A 23,440-nucleotide genomic window follows, 5' to 3' on the forward strand; every position below is an offset into this window, starting at 1 on the left:
AAAGGAGACACACTTACATCAAAATATCTAATATCTTGGATTCTTCTACTCTTCTCCTTATATAGCTGTGTTTTGTTGAGGGTGAGGAAAAACCTCCTGGTATCCTCCAGTGATTAGCTAAGCTGCAGATCCATCCGTTCTCCTGTAATCGATCGTTTGCTCCGAGTTATTTAATATCCAAGATATTAGATATTTTGATGTAAGTGTGTCTCCTTTCATTCAGCATTACCTTTTAATCTCCATTGATCTCCTAACACCCCCACTCCCTCCCCCCCTCCCTAATCAAACGAAGAGCTGTGTATAATCACTGTGTTGGTCCCTTATTGTGGTCCCCTCTCTTCTCTCCCTCACTTATATGCTTTAAACGCCGTGGAGCCACAAGCAGAGCAACGCGCCGGAGGACCCCCCTTTTTTCTACCAGTATCCATACAGAGGTTGGTGAATCACCTCTGAGAGACTCAGGCTGCGGAACTGCATTGTGCCAAGGACAGGAGCCATATACTGAACAGTAGGATAACTCTTTTTTGGCGCAACTTTTCTCTCTCTCTACCACCTTGGACAGAGCAGACGTTAAGATGATGCTAGTGGTAGGTGAGAGCACAAGTCTTGGCTGTGAGAGGAGCTGTCACAACAGCTGTGTCCTTATTAGTAACGGAGCGAGAGGCAGAAAAGATGATCTTGTTCTAAACTGTGGAACTACTAACACACTTAAGTACAAAGTACAATGATATGTGCCTGTATTATTTATGGATCACCGCTTTTGGAAATGTATATCACAACATTATTTAAACCAAACAATGGAATAGTCTTCAACATATTCTCGAGGCAACATAGGAAAAGGAAGAAAATATTTGACCAACCGGCTGTAAATTCAATGCGAATGTCTCTACAAGCCCTTTATATAGAATGTTAGTGTTGACTTCACTCTTTGGCCAGAAAACTCCCTGCTCGCCTTGATTCCACTCATCTCTGCAGCACTTCCACGCACACTGACCGCAGAACAAATGCTGTACTTTATTCTGCATAGTACCGAGTATACTATTAGCATTATATATGGGTAAAGATGATTGATACGATTCATAAAGCAGGACTAGTTGAAAGAAGCCTGTCTGTGCTTATCAGCAGCGGTCACACAAAGATATAGGTATTGAATCTTGCTCTACATACCAATGTCCCGGACAGTTCATAGGTTTAAGAGCAAAGGTTTCTTTCTCAACCTCGAAGGAGAACATGTTCTCGCTGTAATGTTGCCAGTGTCCGGAAGCTTCCCACAGTTTGCTGTTGTAGATATTAGGAGTGGCAACCTCTGTAAAATCCCGTCTCTGGTATTCCTCCTAAAACAATATGTGCATTATTGTGTCAAGCACTTGTACTTAAGCATAATACCATTCTTGGCCAAACATTCTGCAATGATAGCATTGCGGCACAGTATTTGTTGCAATAATATTTTGTTTAGAATTCTGCAAATCAAAGCCAACATCTTAACCTTGCTGGTCTTCATCAGGTTTGGGAGAAATCCCCCCCCCCCCATCCCAAAAAGGTCTGACAATCCTGAGATTCCCCGGGCAAACCGGGAGAACCAAAATGGCTACGACATCCAGTGCTCACCACGGCAGTCAATAAGAAGGCAGCAGCCATGTTTGTAGATTGTGTGTCTCAAAGACACACAAAAAAACTACAAATATCTTGGCAACCGGTAGGTCCCTGGACATGTGTGTGTGTCTGTGTGTATTTATATTGCGCCATCCATGTACATCGCGCTTCACAGCAGTAATACACGTTACACCATAATGGGAATAAGCGCTTCGGACATAAAAGGTAACATCAGGAAAAGGAGTCCCTGCCCTGAAGAGCTTACACTCTTAAGTGTATAAATAAATAACCAAAATGAAAAACATGCATACATGTTGCTGCTGGACAAAAACTATTCATTTTCTACACTATTCAGTCAGTTTAAAGCTGCAGACCAAGCAATATCCTACATGTGTTTTTTTAAATAAATCAGTATTGTACTTTGAGAAAATGAAAATGTTTATGTATTATAATATAGCAAGCATTTTTTCTTTCTATAGCAACCATTTACAAAGTCACATCCCGTTCCTCTTCTGAAACAGGCTGTGGCAGACCCATTTTTGAGCCCTGTCCTCTCTCTAGCAGTGCACCAATTGTATCAGTGACTGCCTGGTCACATGATCTTCCCCACAGAACTTTGCATCTTTGGTCCTCTCCTGCTGCTCTGACAGCCATTTAGTGAACCCCTGAGCCGAATCTTCGCCGATCCATCACGGGAGAACGGATCGATCGGCAACTTAGCTAATTACTTATCATTGTATTAATGCACATATAAAGGGGGGAAATAAAAAATAAAAAAAATAAAGGGCAGCTTGGACTGCTGCTTTAAGACAATTATTGTATATTGTAATATGTCAATGGAATAAAACATTGTTGCCAAAATTGTACTTACCCTTATGAAATCAATAAGCGTGTTATAAATATAGGCACCTCGAGGGAGGAAGAAACAGCTGCCAGGACTCAAATCATGGAAAAAGAAAAGCTCCTGTTCCTATAATGAGAAATGGAACTGGATTATCACAGGTAACAGTTAAGTGTGTAGCAGTAAGAAAGGCCCAAGACAGATTATACATATACAGGCATACCCCGCATTAATGTACACAATGGGTCCAGAGCATGTATGTAAAGCGAAAATGTACTTCAAGTGAAGCACTACCTTTTTCCACTTGTCAATGCATGTACTGTACTGCAATCGTCATATACGTACATAACTGATGTAAATAACGCATTTGTAACAGGCTCTATAGTCTCCCCGCATGTGCACAGCTTGAGTACAGGTAGGGAGCCGGTATTGCTGTTCAGAATGTGCTGACAGGCGCATGCGTAAGCTGCCGTTTGCCTATTGGGCGATATGTCCTTACTCGCGAGTGTACTTAAAGTGAGTGACCTTAAACCGGGGTATGCCTGTATTGAAGACTAAGCATAGCAGAAGCAAAAAAGACTTGGAGATTTCATAGAATCCAAAACTAGTGTAAATCAGGAGTGGCCAACTTCAGTCCTCAAGGGTCACCAACAGGCCAGGTTTTCAGGATATGGTTTTCAGTATATCCCTGCTTTGGCACAGGTGGTCCAATCTGTCCCTGCTTCAGCACAAATGGCTCAATCCATCCCTGCTTCAGCACAAATGGCTCAATCCATCCATGCTTCCGCACAGGTGGCTCAATCAGAGGCTCAGTGAGTCACTGATTGAGCCACCTGTGCTGAAGCTGGGATATATTTAAAACCTGACCTGTTGGGGGCCCTTGAGGACCGAGTTGAGAACCCCTGGTATAAAACAGCAATTTACCTTTAAAGGTCCAGGACGGAAAAAAAAAGTGTCCTTAGTACCTTTCCTCACGTTGTTTTGAACAGTGACTTAACTATCACAGGAGATGTAAAAAACCCTTTCACAATGATTATTACATGACCGTTTCCAAATAGTTTTTGAAAGAGCTTCATACAGTAAATGGAGTTTTCTATGAAATCTTAATCAAGATAAGGAATGCTACTTTTATCTCTGAATTTTTTTTATTAGAGCACACCTAGAAAGAGAACAATGAAATAGTCACATCAGCTTTAGTAATCTCCTGTGGCAGTATGATAATAATAATAAAGAAATAAATAATAACTATTTATAAAGTGATTTTCTCCCAATGGGACTCAAAGCACTTCAATTACAAAAAAGGGAAAAAGAAGAAAACATTTAAGGTTATAAACGAAACCAAACACAAGGAAAGATACATACGGGATGGGACGGTGCTGTAACTATTAAATACCGGACAGGTTGTGTGTCATTAATTAAATGCCTGGGTCTTGAACCGGTTTTCATATATTCCCAGAGAGGGGGCCTCTCAAACTGTACGAGGGAGACTGTTCCAGAGAGTAGGCGCAGCGCGGCTAAAAGCTCGGGTGCCAAAGACGTAAAGGAGATTCTGGGAACTTAGGAGTCCTTCACCTGCAGATCGAAGTGAGCGCATAGGAGTGTAGGGAAGTAGAAGCTCTTTCAGATAGGTGGGACCCTGGTCATATAGTGCTAAGAATGTCAATAAGCCAATCTTTAAATAAATGTGACATTCATAATGTACATATTCTACATATTCTAATATTATAGAGAATCTGCATAATAATGAACTACTGGATTTACCATTGAAACTGCCAACTCGCAGAACACTAAACCAGAAGTGCGCAAGCTGGGTGGGGCGTGGGATTTTCTAAGGGGGGGGGGGGAGCGCGGCGTTTACAGAGGACCCGCGCGCTTCCCCGAAGGCATTTAAATGAAATGCTCGGGGACCGTGTGAGGCCTCTGTAAATTTACTTACCTTGGCTTCCAGTGACAAGTCTCCATGGTAACCCGGCGTCAAATGACGTAGCAGGGTCATGTGACGGCGCGTTGCCATGGTAAAGTGACGTCACGTCACATGACCCCACTGCATCCTTTGACACCGGAGCCGGTGCACCCCTGCACTAAACAATGGACTGTGCCCAGCTAGTTGTGGCAATTTAACAAATGGAAGCCAGAGTGTAGACAAATGACTTGCATTGGTCATTTAAAAAATAGGACAAATGCGTACCCTTCCGATCTTCCTATGGTCCCGGTTCCTAGCTTCTTCCTGAAACGTTTCCCACTCCTTCATCAGTTTGGTATCAGGGAAGGATATCCCGTAGATTCTCTGCAGTGTCTCCATGTCGGACTTCCCCTCCCAATATGTGGAAGAATTCTGAAATCAATAACATGGAGGTCGGAAACGTAGAGTCGCTGACTGTTGTTTTATAAGCCTAGTAACTCATGTTGTATCAATATATACTGGGGGGGAAGGGGGATATATACTTGAGACACAAAACATGTATGATTAATAAAGGGAATTATCCATGAAATACAAAAACTGGACCAACGTTTCGGTATTTATATACACCTTGAACTGGGAGGTGTTTTCTTAGAAGATACAACAGAAACGTTTTCTTTTAACAATGGGCTTAACGGTGACTTTGTATCAATACATAATAAGGAACATATCAAACACAATACTAGAGGTCCTTGCTTTGTGACTAAACCACTGGTATCCTCTATTGAATAAGGCTTTAAATAATATTTTTGTGGGTCCAGAGAATGGTAGCAGGCTTTCCAGAAACCTTGAAGCTATACCTGGATCCCTGCTGCATTGTTTCCTCATTAAGCATGAGCTCCTGGAAGGAACGTTAGATCTCCGTGCAGTTATTTGCCTCACCTTGTATATTTTCAAGGTCTTAATCTTCCCCGTGTGTCTTACGTGTGGACCTCTACACAGATCAATCAGTGGGCCGCATCTGCAAGTACAAATCAGATTCCAGCATAGGAAAGTGGTGTGCCGCCCCCAGACAAAGAAAGCTCTTTAATGTCCATTACTTCTGCGAGATTTACCACCTCTGCTGTCAAACTGAACATGGGGATCTTGCCTAATGCCATCAATCTTGCAGAATAAAATCATAAACCTTCTAGGAGTAGAGGTGCAAGCGTGAACAAAATAGATTATCTTACACAGCATTTTAATACTTTAGACTTGAAGTATATTTAAATATTAAATTATAGCCCCAGACCCACTTATATCGTTTTATTTTACAAATTGCATTTGACTTTTATTGGGGTCTCAGAAATATGGTGGTCATTATGAATTTTCTAAGAAATAACATAGAACTTGCCCCCCGTTACTGCTACTTTGGAACGACTGCCCCTTAACTTTCCCTATCAATTAACTCTCGAGAAGCCCTGTACTCTTCATTGAATGTTAAGGTAAGTTTTGGGGAATCAGGCTTTTGTAGCCAAATTTAGAAAGCAAATGTTTTAATGTATTTTATTCTTGCAAAAAATATATATATATAAGCCAAAAACCTAAATCAATATGGTTGCGGAGTCTCACTCACTTAGGCCGTGATTATACAGAAAAACGCGCGTGGCGTCGCCAGTAGCGGCGCCAAAACAATTAGCTTAAATTCAATGACAGTGCTTATACCGCAAGCGATGGTCGCGGCGTGCTGTACTGCAATTCGTACGGCTGGGGAAGAGACTGGGAAATTAGTTTTTTTCTTGCGACGGCCGCATCATGTGAGCGGTTCTGCCAATGAGGGCGAACCGCACACAACCACGCCTCCGCCACGCTTCCTCCGCTTTCCCTCCATGGTATAATCAAGATGCTACTGCCGCCCTGCAGCACTTGGTATTATGAAGGCCTTAGTACCAGACTCTTTGTAGTTTGCAGGGAAAATAGCACTGGTTTGTCTGGTGGAGCGGAAAAAGTGAAAAAAAAAAAAATGAAAATAAACGAGTTGGGGGGAGGGGAATTAAGTCTGGTAATCTTCAAAGGGCATCACAATTAGATCACTTTCAAAATAGGTCATATTGAGAGGAGCTGCACCTTTAAAATTAAGTCAATTAGATTGTTAGCTCTTCGGAACGGTGTCTGACTGGTAGTGATTCCATATTAACCTAGGGTTTCCATCTTCTATTAAATTAATCTTCCAACAGCATTTATGTGCATATATATATATATATATATATATATATATATATATATATATATATATATATATATATATATATATATATAAATAAAAATATATTTAACATATATATATTTATTTTAATCACCTGTAAACAGTTGTGGTTGGTGTATCAACCTTCTCATTCAAGATCCGGCATTTGAATTTGTTGTACTGAGAACCGCAAGACAAAAATGAGAACATTTAGACATAATCACTGCGGAAACCCTGCCCATTCCCCTAACAGCCCAAGCGTTAGAAACGTTCCATTACATGCGTCTAACGAACACGATTCAACTGCTGACGGATTACAGAAGGGTTATTTTTATGCATGTGTAATAAAGACTATTGCAGTATGAGATTACACATCCCATTGGAGATAGGGCAGCATCTTAAAATAAATCCAGCAGATCAAGTTGGCAATCTGTACATTTCCCCATTACCTTGAACATGTCTAACAGTAGCTCTTTGCTGACTTCCAGCCTTTCGAACGGTTGCTTCTCCTTTATGATGGCCTTGCACATGGTCTCCAGAACAGGGAACTCATTACTGGACACTCCTCTAAATTCAAAGCAGACTCGCGTCAGAACAAACACAAAACTGCTATGATTAAGATCTGAATGTTTATTTTTTTGCTTAAGAGGCTCTTCTCTAAATTATGTAATATATACAGTGGCGAGAAAAGGTTTGTGAACCCCTTAGGATTTTCACATATTTCAAAACTAAAATGTTATTAGATCTTAATCTAGGTGCTAATAATAGATAACGATAACCTGATCAAACAAATGATACAGAAACACGTTACATTTTCATAATTTATTTATCCATAAATGATTCAACATTCAATATCCATGTGTGAAAAAGTATGTGAACCTTTAGATTTAGTACCTGGTGGAACCTTGAGCAGCATTCAACTAAGCATTTCCTGTAACTGTTGGTCAGTCTCTCATATCGGTTTTGAGGAATTTTGTCCCATTCCTCCTTACAGAACTGCTTCAACTCGGCGACATTTGAGGGCTTTCTTGCATGGGCAGCTCGCTTCATGTCCTGCCACAACAATTCAATAGGGTTTAGGTCCAGACTTTGACTAGGCCATTCTAAAATTACAGAATTTTAGAATTACAGAATTACAAAATGCAGAATTACTTCTTCTGCAGCCATTCTGTTGTAGATCTGCTTGTAAATTTTTAGGATCATTGTCTTGCTGCATGATCCACTTTTGCTTCAGCTCACGGACGAATGGTATTGAATGGTACTGAAATTCTCCTCTAGTATCATCTAATACAATGCATAATTCATGGTTGTGTCAATGATGGCAAGCCGTCCAGGTCCTGAGGCAGCAAAGCTGCCCCAAACGATCATACTCCCACCACAATGCTTGACTGCTGGGACGAGGTTCTTCTGTTCGAACGTAGTGTTTGGTTTTTGCTAAACATAACGTTTCTCATTGAGGCTAAAAAGTTCTACTTTTGACTCGTCTGTCTAGAGAACATTGTTCCAGAAGACTTTGTTCCAGATCATCTATGTGCTCTTCAGTGAACTTCAGACGAGCAGTAATGTTCTTTTTAGAGAGCAGTGGCTTCCTCCTGGCTATCCTTCCATGAACACGATTCTTGTGCAGTCCTTTTCTGAAAGTTGAGTCATGAACACTCACATTAGCCAAGGCGAGAGTGGCCAGCAGATCCTTGGATGTTACTCCTGGGTTCTTTGTGACTTCCTGGACGATTTGCTGGTTTGTTCTTGAAGAGATTTTGGTAGGGTGACCACTCCTGGGTAGAGTGACTGGGGTCTTGAACTTTCTCCATTTGTAGACTGTTTGACAATGGCTTGGTGGAGCCTCAAATCTTTAGAAATAGTTTTGTAATCCTTTCTAGACTGATGAGCATCAATAACTGCTTTTCTGAGGTTCTCAGAGATTTCTTTCGACCATGGCATGATGTGTTTCCACACACCTCTATGGTGAAGACCAAACTCACAAAGCTACTAATCTTTATATAGGAAGGGGCCTTCCAACCTAACCCTTGATGACCTAACTAATAATTTAAACACCGGATTCTAATTATCCCGTTTAATTTAGCTGATAAACCCAGGGTTTCACTTACTTTTTCACATACCCTGACTCTTAATTACTCAATGTTTGTCTAATTCATACATCATTTTGTTTCAAAAGACATGGAATTTGTTAACATAAACCCTTTTGGATATTTAAACATATTTAATCATGTTTTGATTCAAGAAGGTTATCATGGAAAAACTATGGAATCTACGTAATTATCATTGGGGTTCACAAACTTTTTCTCGCCACTATATTTATTGGCAAGAGAAAGTAAAGCAATTGCATAGACAGACTACTGAAGCATTAGAGTACTATAGATTCGAATAACATGTGCGTGCATGTATACGCACACCCCTCTGTCTCCCTCACTCTCCCTCCCCTTCCACCTCTCCCACACATACTCTCTCTCCCTCCCTCTCCACCTCTCTCTCACACTCTCCACTTCTCGATACAGTTCCCATCAGTGTAAGGCCAGGTCCCCAGTGGCCGATGTGGCACACGCGCCACAGCACAGCCCCTTGTGGGGCAGGCCCCAGTGGCCGTGTGTGTGGGCGGGCAAAGCGTGATGACACGTACGCTGGCATGGAAGACAATAATTTTGTCTTCCCGTGCTGCGATCACATGGTCGTGCGCAACCAATGGCAGGGCAGATATGCCCCGTCAGGGCCGTGCCCCCCATCATGGCTCCCCTATCCCATCCCATCCCTCCCCATACAGACATCACAATGCGGCTTTCAACTGTGCACCTTCCGCCAAGCAATACTGGGGCCGTAGCCTAATGCAGCAGTAAGACACAACAGAGAGAGCGAGTTGAAGACCCTCAGTATTGCTAAAACTATGGCCGAGACGTCAGAGAGCGACTCCAAGGTGCTGCGAAGCGGAAACGGGTGGCATGGAGAGATGACAGCCTACAGAACACCAAACCATCCCGCGCTAAACACCATAACTCGCCCCAGGAGCCCCTCATTCCCATATTTTTACGGCATAAAATAGGAGATGACTATTTGAGATTAATTTTTTATATATTTTATGTCTGCGATACAGAGCAATAGAGAGAAGGGTAGTTTAGTTTACCTGTCGTCTAAAAACATATCATAATAAAATCCATTTTCGATGGGCGGACCATAGCACAAGCAGCCTCCGTAGTAATTCTCCATCGTCTCTCCGAGGATGTGAGCACTCGAGTGCCAGTAAACCTTGGGGAAATTAGGAGAACATTTGCATAATGAAGAAATATTTTTTCTTTTAACATTTCCATGGTAAATAAAAGCTATCAATGATTTTTACGATATATGTCTATTGGTGGTAAGACAGCCCTCAAAGTCCCAGGTAAATTGTTCACTTTGCTCTGAGTCAAACAGATAAATATAAGTAGACTATTAAAATTAAAAACAGGCTTAAATTCGTATATAGAGATTTAAATATAATTATATATTACACACACACACCTTCACTACACCAGCTCTGCATGAAAATTACACACAACTGTTTCTACAACTTCAATCATATGCTCAGACTGATCTGTTAAGGTGTCTGAGGGTCAGCAGGTTAAGATTATTACTGAAATAACATACTTTGGAAACCGTGGCTTGTGGATTTTCCTTCTAGACAATACTTTCCTCAAGTAACCTTTATACAATATAAAGTTCAAAAATGTGTTTAATATTCTTCTTCTCCTCTCGAGAGAGACAAATTCACTAAAGTGCAATAGCCATGACTAATATTTAATGGCTATCATCTATTGGCTTTCACACTTTAGTGAATCTACTCCTACGAGGTTGAATTAATTGAAATCATAATCCTTACGAATATCAAGGTCATGAACTCGTTACACTAGTGTGACATTTTTGTCATCTGGATCACACAAAGTTTTGGTAAAATGTCTCAAATGGTCTAAGTTAGGGATGCGCAAACTGGGGGTGCGGCGGTTACTGACCTCCCCCCGCGCTTCCCCGAAGGCATTTAAATTAAATGCCGGAGATCATGCGAGGCCTCTGTAACTTTACTTACCTTAACTTTCCAGCGACGCACCGCCATAGCACACCGGCGTCAAATGACGGCGCGGGGTCACGAAACGGCGCTTTGCCATGGCAACGTGACGTCACATAACCCCGCTGCGTCATTTGATTCAGGAGTTGAGCGGGGGGAGGGGACGAACAGGGGGTGAGAGCAGGCAGGGGGGCGCAGGGAGATGAATTTGCGCACCCCTGTTCTAAGTAACCATTATTGAATTGTACATTTATTGAACACCGTTATTGCAAAATAGTCAAGAAAGTTTAGCCAGTATTATTTACAGCAAATAAAAATACCACTTGTGAGCACATTCTCAGTCCCAGATATGTGTAAGGAATCCGCTCCGCGGTTTACTGGTTGCCTTACCTTGCAGACCGGTGCAGTTCTGGAACACTTCACCTGATATTACTGCAGCCTGGATTCACTCACCAAAGCTATACTGCCACACACTCCCTCTGGTATCTACTGCAGCTGTGCAATCTATCACTGCAATCCAGTCTTGTATTTTCTCATTGGAGCAGGACCTTCACACCCCCCGCCGGGGATTGGCCCGCTGGCCTTTAAGTACTGCTTTCCCACAATGCTCCCCGCCGAGCATAGTCCTTACCGGATGTCACTAACTGTTCTGCCACAAGCCCTCGCTTGTTCTCCTGTGCTGAAGCGGAGGTTTCGCCCTGCGTTCTTCAGCTTCCTGTTCTCCTGTGCTGAAGTGGAGGTTTCGCCCTGCGTTCTTCAGCTTCCTGTCCTCCTGGGCTGAAGCGGAGGTTTCGCCCTGCGTTCTTCAGCTTCCTGTTCTCCTGTGCTGTAGCGGAGGTTTCGCCCTGCGTTCATCAGCTTTCTGCTTTCCTGCACTGAAGCAAAGGTATCCCCTACGTCTTCAGCTTCCTGCTTTCCTGCACTGAAGCAAAGGTATCCCCTACGTCTTCAGCTTCCTGCTTTCCTGCACTGAAGCAAAGGTATCCCCTGCATCTTCAGCTTCCTGGTTCCTGGGGCCTACTCTTTCCCTAATCTAGAGAGGCCGTGTCCTGGTTCCTGCGCTGCAACGGAGGATTCCCCTGCGTCTTCAGACTCCCGGTTTCCTGCTCTGAAGCGGAACTTTCCCTGTGTATCTTCAGCTTCCTGGTTCCTGGGGTCTACTCTTTCCCTAATCTAGAGAGGCCGTGTCCTGGTTCCTGCTCTGAAACAGAGGATTCCCCAGCCCACTCAGGACTCTTGCGCTGTGCACTGGTTTACCTGTGCAGCTAGGCGGTGTGCTACTCTGGTCTGCCTACCACCTCCTGAGACCAGTACCATGGGCCATGGTCGCCGCACGCGCAGAGGCCAACCCCACGCTCCTAAGCTGAAGCGGGGTCTTCCTGACTATCTGTTGCCGAACTCTCGCTTGAACAATGTTTATCCTGATGTCTCCTGTCCTGACCCTGGCTTGTACAACGACGATGCTGTCTTCTCCTATCCTGATCCTGCTACGTATGACTACGAACTGCGCAATCCGGATCAGCCTGCGCGGTCTAAGGTCGGTGCTTTTACAACCCTACCTCAGCCACGCGGTCCGACCCAGGTTTGTGGCTAGCACAACCGTGACAATATCTCCACGAACCGGACTTTCCCCATTATCTCTTAGCATATAATGCTTCCTCTGCAGCCAGGGATTCTGGGTAATGGCATCCAAAATGAGTACTCAGTGTGTCAATTTTTGTTTCATATCCATTTTAACATGGATACCTATATTATGACATAATATGATATTATATATATTATTAAAAACATGGACCCCACTATTATTTATACTATTGATTTTATAATCTACAGCGAGTAATAGTTTTGAGGGACAGGCCAGTAGTTGGTAAGCTTTGAAACAAATGTTTAGTACAAGCTGTATGTCATCGCTTTGAGAGAGAAGGTAAAGTATACATTGCAAGATAAACTGCTGAGAGATGGCCCTTCAAGAACACTTTATTGATTACGTTACAGAATATGCTTGTCATTCCTCGTAGGAAAGTATTATGCCTGCATTCACTTCACTGCACAGGAACAGTTTAGCTATACTTACACATGCAGTGTAATCTGAGGTTTAAAGGTCAGAGCAATGCAGACACAAAATGATTTAAAAGTCTATTTGTTGAGGTCTTAAACGTATGGGGAAGAAAATGTAAGAAAAAATGTTTAAAAACACAAGACACGGACATTTGCCTGGATAAGAGGGCTTTCATTGTTATTTTATTAGGTGGAGCTATGGCGATTATTTCTTTGTGAAATAGTTTACAGAGAATGGATGACATGCTGCGCCTTGCCACTGTGGAAGTATAATATTTTTGATATTATTAATATGTGTATAACTATTTAAAAAAGCCATGTTTTCTGTTAGTGTATTCTGCGTAGCAGTCAAATAGACTATTGAAAGAAGATTTTTTTTTCGCTGAACTTTCTGTCATCTTATAATAACTGACTCTGCTTATTTTCCTGAGGAGGGCCCCTCAGTTCATATCTGTAATTGTCTCTTTGTAGAGTTAGACAACAGATAAACAGCTGTGAGCCTTGAAGGAGGGAGATGAGATTATCAGGCAGACATCATAAGTATTCATTTGTGTTTAATCTGCTAAAATAGATAGCAAATGTTAACCAATAATGACATGAAATTATGCATGCCCGACCCTTTTTGGTGTATAAATTAGACTGTTTTGGGACTCTCTCAGCAGTGCCATTTGTGTTAAGCCGCGCTAATAGTCCTTGCGACGGCGACGCTGATGTCACTCTGCAGTCACTAAAAAAATCAAATTGAATTGACTTCCAGCGATTGCGATCAAGCCGACGCTCCTACTATAAACGCACGCGACAGATTCAACACATTTGTTTTGACGTCGCTGCGAATATAAGCGCGGCCTTAGTCAGACAGCAAAGTTTGATTCGTATTAAATGCACTCTTGCAAGCGACCGCTGCAATAAAATTTCTCAACAGATAGCTTTTGCATAAATAATAATAAGTGTGACTGAGTTTTTCCAATACACTACTTACGCCTTCCCTGGTTTCCAAGTCACTTCCCCCTGCATGTTAGTCATGCCAGTGATTCTCAATTTGTTTTTTAGGGGCACCCTTTAAGGATTTTTTAAATCTCAAGGGTATTAATTAGTCAAAATTAAAATTTGTATGGGATGGAAAATAATAATGAAATAAAATAAAAAGGAGACCAGATACACATTGAATAAATTCTGTAATTCACAATATTTCCAGTTTCCCCGACTCCTCCATCTAGCTACAATTAGGTAAAGACTTTGAGTACCATCTATTGGTTGTCCATCTACAAGAGGTCAGGAAGTGGACTTGGGCTGCGGCCAGGCAGGGAACGGCCGCGCTGGCGCTCGTGTGCTGCTCGGCCGGGCGATTCGTTGCCGGGTCTTATACTTGTACTAGCTGAAATACCCAATGTTACTCTGGAATTCTAAGAAACTAAAAAATTCTGAGATTTATAAATGGATAATAATTTTTTTTTAGCTTCTTAATGAAAATAATGTATGTATTTTTATTCTAATGCTGTTGGGTAAAAATAAAATTTCTCAACAGATAGCTTTTGCATAAATAATAATAAGTGTGACTGAGTTTTTCCAATACACTACTTACGCCTTCCCTGGTTTCCAAGTCACTTCCCCCTGCATGTTAGTCATGCCAGTGATTCTCAATTTGTTTTTTAGGGGCACCCTTTAAGGATTTTTTAAATCTCAAGGGTATTAATTAGTCAAAATTAAAATTTGTATGGGATGGAAAATAATAATGAAATAAAATAAAAAGGAGACCAGATACACATTGAATAAATTCTGTAATTCACAATATTTCCAGTTTCCCCGACTCCTCCATCTAGCTACAATTAGGTAAAGACTTTGAGTACCATCTATTGGTTGTCCATCTACAAGAGGTCAGGAAGTGGACTTGGGCTGCGGCCAGGCAGGGAACGGCCGCGCTGGCGCTCGTGTGCTGCTCGGCCGGGCGATTCGTTGCCGGGTCTTATACTTGTACTAGCTGAAATACCCAATGTTACTCTGGAATTCTAAGAAACTAAAAAATTCTGAGATTTATAAATGGATAATAATTTTTTTTTAGCTTCTTAATGAAAATAATGTATGTATTTTTATTCTAATGCTGTTGGGTAAAAATAAAATTTCTCAACAGATAGCTTTTGCATAAATAATAATAAGTGTGACTGAGTTTTTCCAATACACTACTTACGCCTTCCCTGGTTTCCAAGTCACTTCCCCCTGCATGTTAGTCATGCCAGTGATTCTCAATTTGTTTTTTAGGGGCACCCTTTAAGGATTTTTTAAATCTCAAGGGTATTAATTAGTCAAAATTAAAATTTGTATGGGATGGAAAATAATAATGAAATAAAATAAAAAGGAGACCAGATACACATTGAATAAATTCTGTAATTCACAATATTTCCAGTTTCCCCGACTCCTCCATCTAGCTACAATTAGGTAAAGACTTTGAGTACCATCTATTGGTTGTCCATCTACAAGAGGTCAGGAAGTGGACTTGGGCTGCGGCCAGGCAGGGAACGGCCGCGCTGGCGCTCGTGTGCTGCTCGGCCGGGCGATTCGTTGCCGGGTCTTATACTTGTACTAGCTGAAATACCCAATGTTACTCTGGAATTCTAAGAAACTAAAAAATTCTGAGATTTATAAATGGATAATAATTTTTTTTTAGCTTCTTAATGAAAATAATGTATGTATTTTTATTCTAATGCTGTTGGGTAAACTATATTTTTGATTTTTCCATCAAGCATACACATTTTTGCTAGTTCCCGCTCTGCAGGATCCAACATCAAGTACAGCATGCAGGAGAGTCGTGAGCGGCGGTGCAGCTGCCTTGGGAGGAAAATATATGATCCAGGACTGCGAAAATTGTATTGGTGGCACATTAAAAACAGCAGAGTAACACTCTTACGCGTTTCACGTGGTCACCCACGCTTTATCAAAGCGTACAACATACAAACAAATCAATTACCTAAATACCCATAATTCCCCACCTTCCATCATGACGTATCGTCACTTTAAGCCAATGAAAACCGTCACGCCCTTTCTCTCACGGAGAACTGAAATAGTTTAACCTTTAAGCTGCTGAAACCACATCCGGGGTAGTGTAGCCAGGGAGGGGAGAATATGAGCACATTTAAAAAGATATACAAACAAATGGGGACAGTGCAGTAACAACATAACAATCCATGCATACAAAAATCACTGATGACAGCACTGTCCCACATAAAAGATAAACTAATATAAAAACACCACTTCAATGATGAGGTAGAGCATGTGCTAAACATGGATTTTCTAAATTCGGTCCAGCTACTTACAATCCTGGCGAATTTGGTTACAATCAGTGCTTTTTTGAAAGGTTCAGTCCGCCATCTTGATTCAAAATGGCGTTCAATTGTATCCAAAAACAGGCAAAAACCTGCTCTTTAATCTCAGGAACCGTCATGCAAAATTTGGTTCAGATATTTTAAGAGGTGTCCAAATGCATAGCAAACAGACAAACAATTTACAAAATATATACAGTGTAGTAAATTATGTATGTTGTTACTGCTCTGTCATGTCAGCGTCTCCCACAGATCCTATGGTCCAGACAGATTAACTACAGCTTGTTTAATTAAAAACACTAACTGTTCCTGGATAAGCTTAAATATCATTGTAAAATATTGAAATGTCGGCACCTCCAGTCTAGCGCTACAAGTTCGAACTATCGTTATGTTACTTACTGCTTGAGCTTCTTCATTATCAAACCTAAGCAGTTCCAAGTTGGAATCTTCTTCCAATGGACGATCCAAGTCCCACAACTCATGGTTCACCTTTGCTATAATAGTATTATCAGCCAGGCCATGACTACAGAGAAGGGATGAAAACAAACATATTCAGTTACTCAACCTCACTTGAAAAACAACCCAATATCTAAAGTGATCATGAACATGACTTGTTTTGGTTTAAGTTTCTTCTGTGTAGTGAAATTATACCAAAAAACATTACAGCTTCAGTAACATAATAACACAACGAACAACATAGTGGATAAGCACAGTACAGCTGGTGACCTCTCTGCTCATAACGGTTATCCTACCCCAATGCTAGGAGAAAACTATAGGGAGATATGTGTATATATATATATACACAGGCATACCTCGCTTTAAGGACACTCACTTTAAGTACACTCGCGAGTAAGTACATATCGCCCAATAGGCAAACGGCAGCTCGCGCATGCGCCTGTCAGCACGTCCTGAACAGCAATAACGACTCCCTACCTGTACCAAAGCTGTGCACAAGCGGGGAGATTATAGAGCCTGTTACAAAGGCGTTATTTACATCAGTTATGCACGTTTATGACGATTGCAGTACTGTACATGCATCGATATGTGGGGAAAAGGGAGTGCTTCACTTTAAGTACATTTTCGCATTACATACATGCTCCGGTCCCATTGCGTATGTTAATGCGGGGTATGCCTGTATATATTTATATATATTTATTTATTTATATCGCCGAAAGAAGTGATCAGTGTATCTCGAAAGCTCGCACAAATAAAAGCATTTCGTTAGCCACATAACGGTATCGTCTATTTATTTTTTGATTATTGAAGCTCAGCTAACACGGTACTGATACCTCTACATGTATATATATGTATATATATATATATAAATAAATAAAATGTAGTATATTAAGTAGGCAGTATTTAGATTGAATGAGGAACGTCATGTACATTTTTGTATTTAAATATGTTTGCATATGTTTCTCCTTTCTGTCTCCCTGTTAACTATACCCTTTTGGTATTAACGGGATGCTATTTAGTAGTGCGTATTAAACTTGTACATTTTATTGTCCCACAATCATTACTCTGTATTTTGACACTTGTTTCTCTGCTTTACAATCAAGACCTCATGTCATGGCGTCATCTTTCACCTGATTGGTTGCTGCCTTCAACATACAAATTATTTAAATCCCGCGAGCTTCCGTTTGATTATGGAGCCCCCGGAAGAATCGACCGACAAAACGATCAGGGTGGCTTGTTGCACCTCTCGATCGGAACCTGCGGAGACTCGGCCTCAGACTCGAGCTGATATCCAGCTGCAATCCCATCACGCGGTGTGAAAGCGAGGACTGCCTGTGTGTCTCACGTGCAGCTTACTTCGTTCATGCTAGGCTGTCCCTTTGATTCATTTAATATTTGGTGGCCTTTAAGCAATGTTGTCTCCCTTTTGAGTAATTTTTCTTAATATCTGCATATCAGGACACATTATCTGTATTGTTCAGAGTAGTGGTCGGACCCTCGTCCTCAATTACTTTATTTTTTACCGGTCTGTCATGGTGTTATTGACACAATTTTTAATGAGGTTTTTTGTGTGTCAGAGACATCTACTATATTGTGTTATGGTTCTGTCTTTTGACTAAACAGCATTTTACTACTTAGGAATACCACAGGAGATGTGCTGTTTTTATGCTGTCTGTGTCATGTTTTTATTTTTCCATTGTATATAATAAATTGTTTATTTGTTTTGCCACATAAACCGTATTCCAGAGTGCTAGTATTTGTGTGTGTGTGTGTGTGTGTGTGTGTGTGTGTTGTATATATAGCAAAAGGCAAAAGAAGCTTCCTGGTGTAAAATCCGTAAACATGTTTAATTAAAGCACAATGCACGATATGCACTCACAAGGGTAAACCGATATTGTAGCATTTGAGAGAAATCTCTGAAGGTTACCAACCGGCGCCAAGTGGAGAAAGTGTGTCCTCTGGGTCTTCTGTCGATCACTCAATCAATTCAAAGTAGGACTTCCCAGCCGTTGCCAAGAGCAAATTTGCTGATGTCCCAAGTTGTTTGTTGCAAACCGGTGATGGGTCAGCTCCAGGTGCATGATACACAGTTTGAACGGCCCTGTGATGATCTCTTACTCTAGTGAAGTGACATCACTATGGCTGTTCGTGCAACCACACGTCCCAACGTCTTTCGTCTGTGACTTCTTCCCCTGTTCCTCTCAAATGCTACAATATTGTTTTACCCTTGTGCATGCATAGCGTGTATTGTGCTTTAGTTAAACATGTTAAAGGATTTCTCACCATAAAGCGTATGCTTCTTTTGCTTTTTGTCTTCTAGATTTATCATTGGATGTGGCACATCCTTTAAGAAACTGACAAAATCTTAATTTCTTTCCTCCATAGTGGATCATTTCACCAGGACGCACTTACTTCAATGGGACCATTTCATCATATCCTTTACTTTTTCACGTGTGAAAACACAGGTTTATATATACACATATACATATATACATACACACAGCGCTTTACTAAGAGACAATACAGTACAGAGAATTATAATAATTCTTATTGTAATAATAATAATAATACTACAACATGCAGTATGTTGGGAGAGTTACAGAGACAGCGGTGAGGGAATAAGTGCAGTAGATGGCAGTGCTTGGCCACTATGGTCGATAGGAGCGACTGCGGTTGTCGGACAGTAGCCATTAATCTATGCTTCATTTAAGAGGGAAGTTTTAAGCTTTGTCTTCAAGGTGGGAAGACAGGGTGCTGGGCGTATACAGAGTGTAAGGGAGTTCCATAGGTAAGGTGCAGCGAGGGGAAAAGGATATTTAGATATAGATATACATACACACATAACAGTGATAAGGGTTTGCAAAAGTTAATGCCATATACCAGTGCAGTTTAAGAAGGTCGATGTTGATCTCGATAAAATCTTACCTGATGCCAGCAGCCACTTGATATGGTGTTGTCCTCCAAGACTCCCCTCCAATCACCTTTCCATCGGCCAATGTGATCTTTATAGGTTTGCTTTGGTTTGCAGCTCGATCTGCGAGCAAAGTCTCGTGTTCCCTTTTCAAGGTTTCATAAAGCTGCAGCCTGTCCTTCATAAAGGCTGGGACACAAAGCGCCTGCAAATAAAACAGATCAAGCCAGTTGTGCGCAGCGCTCCAAGTTTAAATAATCACATTTATGGTAGTTATTACGCCGTCATCCAGCACGGCTAGCGTAGGCGGTGCTTTATTACATTGTACTGTACAGGCTCAATGAATGAAACCACTAAAAGGTGTTAATGTCATTTTTGGTACGGGAAATTACCATGGCTTTACAGAAAAAGCACTGTTTTAACCTCCACAGTTTCTCATTTTAAGCCTTCTACTTTATTCTTTGGTATTAGAGAAGGGTTACGGATCTGACCTGAAATGTTCATTCTCTAACTAGATGGAAAACTACTAAATCAACTTTCTACTATGGATTGAAACTACTTATAGGGCCTTTGTCCTGGGTAAGCCTGCGCTGCGTCACTTACCTTCATTTTTAGGATACCATTAAGTTGTAACAATTTTGAAAAGCTTTTGGGGCATTATTTTTGCTAAGGACTCTGATACCAAAGAATAACATTGAATTGCAGATGCTATTTTTCTGGTGTGCATGATTTGTTGGTGTATATATATATATATATATTAGTAAATGGAAATATTACTGTATGCTCATTTGCATTTCTTAGACAGGTCTGCAACCCCACCTTTCACAATTATCACCCAGCACACAGCACTTCCACTGCAGCAAGGGATTCTGGGAAATGACATGCAAATGAGCAAACCATTTTTAACATGATAATATATATAAATATATATAAATATATATATATATATATATATATATATATATATATATATATATATATATATATATAAATAAATAAATAAATAAATAATGGGCAGGACCTATTAACATCATAGCACCCAGACACGTGGATTCCACATAAGTGTAATGCTCATTTTTTTTCACCAACTACATTGTTTTTGTTTAAGCCTTCTATTAATCTGTCAAACTATTGTCTGCAAACCTGTGTGGCCATTTTAGACATACCAGGCCATATTTACTAAACAGCGCCATGCCATGAAGCAGCCTACAGGATGGGACATAAGATATCATAAAGCTTAGCACCACAATCTGGTCCAACATGATATCAATAGTCGCGGTGGAAGTAGCTCATTGGAATGACTATGCTTTTATATGATATATTTCTACAGCCAAAAAACAGCTGTAATGCCAATAAAATATACACTGTACCTCTCGCTTTAATCCAGCAACTTCGCTTCCTACTTTTTTCTCCTTTTTTTTCTTGTTCTGGGTTTCAGATTGCTTTTCACCAACACAATTCTGAGGGGGGGAAAATATGGTTGCTGTGTCAATGTCGCCAACATAAAATTATTACATGCAAAGTTAAGTATGAAATTGTATTGAGATAAGTGATTTAAATACTGAACAACCTCTGTGCCTTTCAACGAAGATAACCCAACCCAACCCAAATCTCACTAATTATGCGACTGAAAGGTCCATCGTTGGGATACAATAAGTTCCAATATGGGTAACCTAAACATAAATACCACAAAGAAAAGTTCTGTAAAAGATGTACTCATTGCGCCAATTACAAATAAATAAATGTATTGTGACATACAAAAATAAGATGTAATTAATGGTTGACAATATCCAGATTATACAGAAAAAATACTCAACGGTAGTAGAAAAACAAACACAATAATGGAACTCATATGTGTGACCGACAGAAAAAATGGCATTGTCTGTGGTTTTTGTTTTTTCCCCAAAATAACAATATTAAGACAACAATCGTGATAATGATATGTATCATGATAAAGATTAGCTTAATGGGAAGACTATACCTTTTAATTCACTGGAAAAAAAATAAAAAAAATTATGAATGTTGAATATAAAACTTAATATCTTCCAAATTATTTAATAGTTATGACAAATTAAATGTGGTTTTAAATTAATTACATTTTAAAATAAATAAAAACACCCTTACATCAGAGATAGGGGTGGGATTAAGAGGAAGTAGGCAAACACAAGGTAAAGTGATCTCTTTGGGGTAAATGGGTGTGAGATCTCATTTACATTGGCAGATCTGCCTACTTTGAAGCATACGTACAACTAGCTGTCAATAAAATGTCAATGACATCTAAAGCGGCGTTATATTACAATCACAATAACAAATGTTCAAAATTGACCTATCTTCATTTTTAATGTCACAATAAATATCATATTAATATATTGCCATGCATTTAAAAATATGAGAAATTCTGCCTGCTCGTTTTTCATATGTTTATATCTTTCCCTTTCTTGTGACCTTGGTCCCTTTATCCCCCTGTGCGTTGGGCACCAAAATAAGATTGTAAGTTCTTTGGGACAGGGACTAGTTGTGATTGCAAAATTCACTGTAGAGCACTGTGGACATTGTCAGCACTATATTAGAAAAACAAAGCATTGTTTTTAAATCAGGACAAAGTGTCAAATATTTAAGCACTAATTGTATGTTCCTTGATAAAGAAATCGCTACTTTCTTGCAGTTACAATGGCTTACATAGCACATATCAAACAATGTGCAACTAGATGTGCCCTAGACCCTGGCTAAATTCCCACACGCGCATGCTGCGTTCCTCCGCTCGTTCCACTGAACGCCTCTGGAGGAAATCTCATACTCTCGCAGACTTCCTTCACTACAAATTTATGCTATCCTGTTTCAACTCTGCCCTCTCGCAAGCTAAACAAGCCTACTTTTCTTCACTAATCAACATGCACAAGTCTAACCCACACCGACAGTTCTCTGTCTTTGATACTCTACTCAAACCACCCTCAGCTGCCTCTTCTTCCTCCATCTCCGCTCAGGACTTTGCTGACTATTTTAAGGAAAAGGTGGAATCCATACGTCAGAAGATCCCCTATGTTTCTTCCTCCCATCCTACACCTCTTCCTAACTCTCCTCCTGCCTTCCTTGACTCTTTTTCCACTGTCTCAGAGGAGGATGTGTCGCTGTTGATCGCCTCTTCTCCCTCTACCACTTGCCCTCTTGACCCCATTCCCTCCCATCTCCTAAAACCTCTTGCTCCTACTATAATCCCTACGCTCACACACATTTTTAACTCCTCACTCTGCTCTGGAACCTTTCCATCCTCTTTCAAACATGCAACAGTCATACCATTACTCAAAAACAGCAAGCTTGACCCTACCTGTCTTTCTAACTATCGACCTGTCTCCCTCCTGCCTTTTACCTCTAAACTCCTTGAACGTCTTGTATTCTCTCGCTTGCTCCATTTTCTCAACACCTATTCTCTCCTAGGCCCTCTACAATCTGGCTTCCGCACTGCTCACTCCACGGACACAGCCCTCACTAAAATAAATGACGACCTCCATGCTGCATTTGACACCGTGGACCACCCTCTTCTCCTTCACATTCTCCGTACTCTTGGTATTCGGAACAAAGCTCTATACTGGATCTTATCCTACCTCTCCCATCGTACTTTCAGTGTCTCTTCTGCCAACACCTCCTCCTCCTCTATTGATCTCTCTGTGGATGTACCCAGGGCTCAGTCCTGGGACCTCTTCTCTTTTCTCTGTACACACTCTCTCTAGGTGACCTAATAACATCTTTTGGGTTTAATTATCACCTCTATGCTGACGACACACAAATATACTTTTTAACACCCGACCTTACACCTGCTGTACAAACCAAAGTTTCTGAATGTCTCTCTGCTATATCATCCTGGATGGCCCTCCGCCGCCTTAAACTCAACATGGCTAAAACAGAGCTCCTCATACTTCCTCCCAAACCTGGCCCTACTACCTCCTTCCACATTACTGTTGGAACTACGATCATTCACCCAGTAGCCCAAGCACGCTGCCTCCTCTCTCACATTCACCCTTCACATTCAAAACATTTCTAAAACCTGTCGCTTTTTCCTCCACAATATAACAAAGATACGCCCTTTCCTCTGTT

General features: G+C 40.9%; 1 protein-coding gene across 1 annotated transcript in view; it reads right to left on the reverse strand.

Moving 5' to 3' along the window:
- The window catches only part of LOC142469024 (threonine--tRNA ligase 2, cytoplasmic-like), a 40,708-nt gene that overhangs the window by 12,279 nt on the left and 4,989 nt on the right, over nucleotides 1-23,440 (reverse strand). The window contains exons 2-11 of the mRNA XM_075575838.1: nucleotides 20,719-20,808; nucleotides 19,363-19,553; nucleotides 16,381-16,504; nucleotides 9,695-9,816; nucleotides 7,008-7,125; nucleotides 6,674-6,738; nucleotides 5,277-5,355; nucleotides 4,623-4,769; nucleotides 2,465-2,563; nucleotides 1,168-1,334 (exon numbers count right to left, since the gene is read on the reverse strand). Coding sequence (XP_075431953.1) covers nucleotides 1,168-1,334; nucleotides 2,465-2,563; nucleotides 4,623-4,769; nucleotides 5,277-5,355; nucleotides 6,674-6,738; nucleotides 7,008-7,125; nucleotides 9,695-9,816; nucleotides 16,381-16,504; nucleotides 19,363-19,553; nucleotides 20,719-20,808 — 1,202 coding nt within the window. The remainder of the gene's footprint in view (nucleotides 1-1,167; nucleotides 1,335-2,464; nucleotides 2,564-4,622; nucleotides 4,770-5,276; nucleotides 5,356-6,673; nucleotides 6,739-7,007; nucleotides 7,126-9,694; nucleotides 9,817-16,380; nucleotides 16,505-19,362; nucleotides 19,554-20,718; nucleotides 20,809-23,440) is intronic.

The sequence above is a fragment of the Ascaphus truei genome, chromosome 18 (genome assembly GCF_040206685.1).
Source record: "Ascaphus truei isolate aAscTru1 chromosome 18, aAscTru1.hap1, whole genome shotgun sequence".
In the NCBI taxonomy this organism is placed as follows: Eukaryota; Metazoa; Chordata; class Amphibia; order Anura; family Ascaphidae; genus Ascaphus; species Ascaphus truei.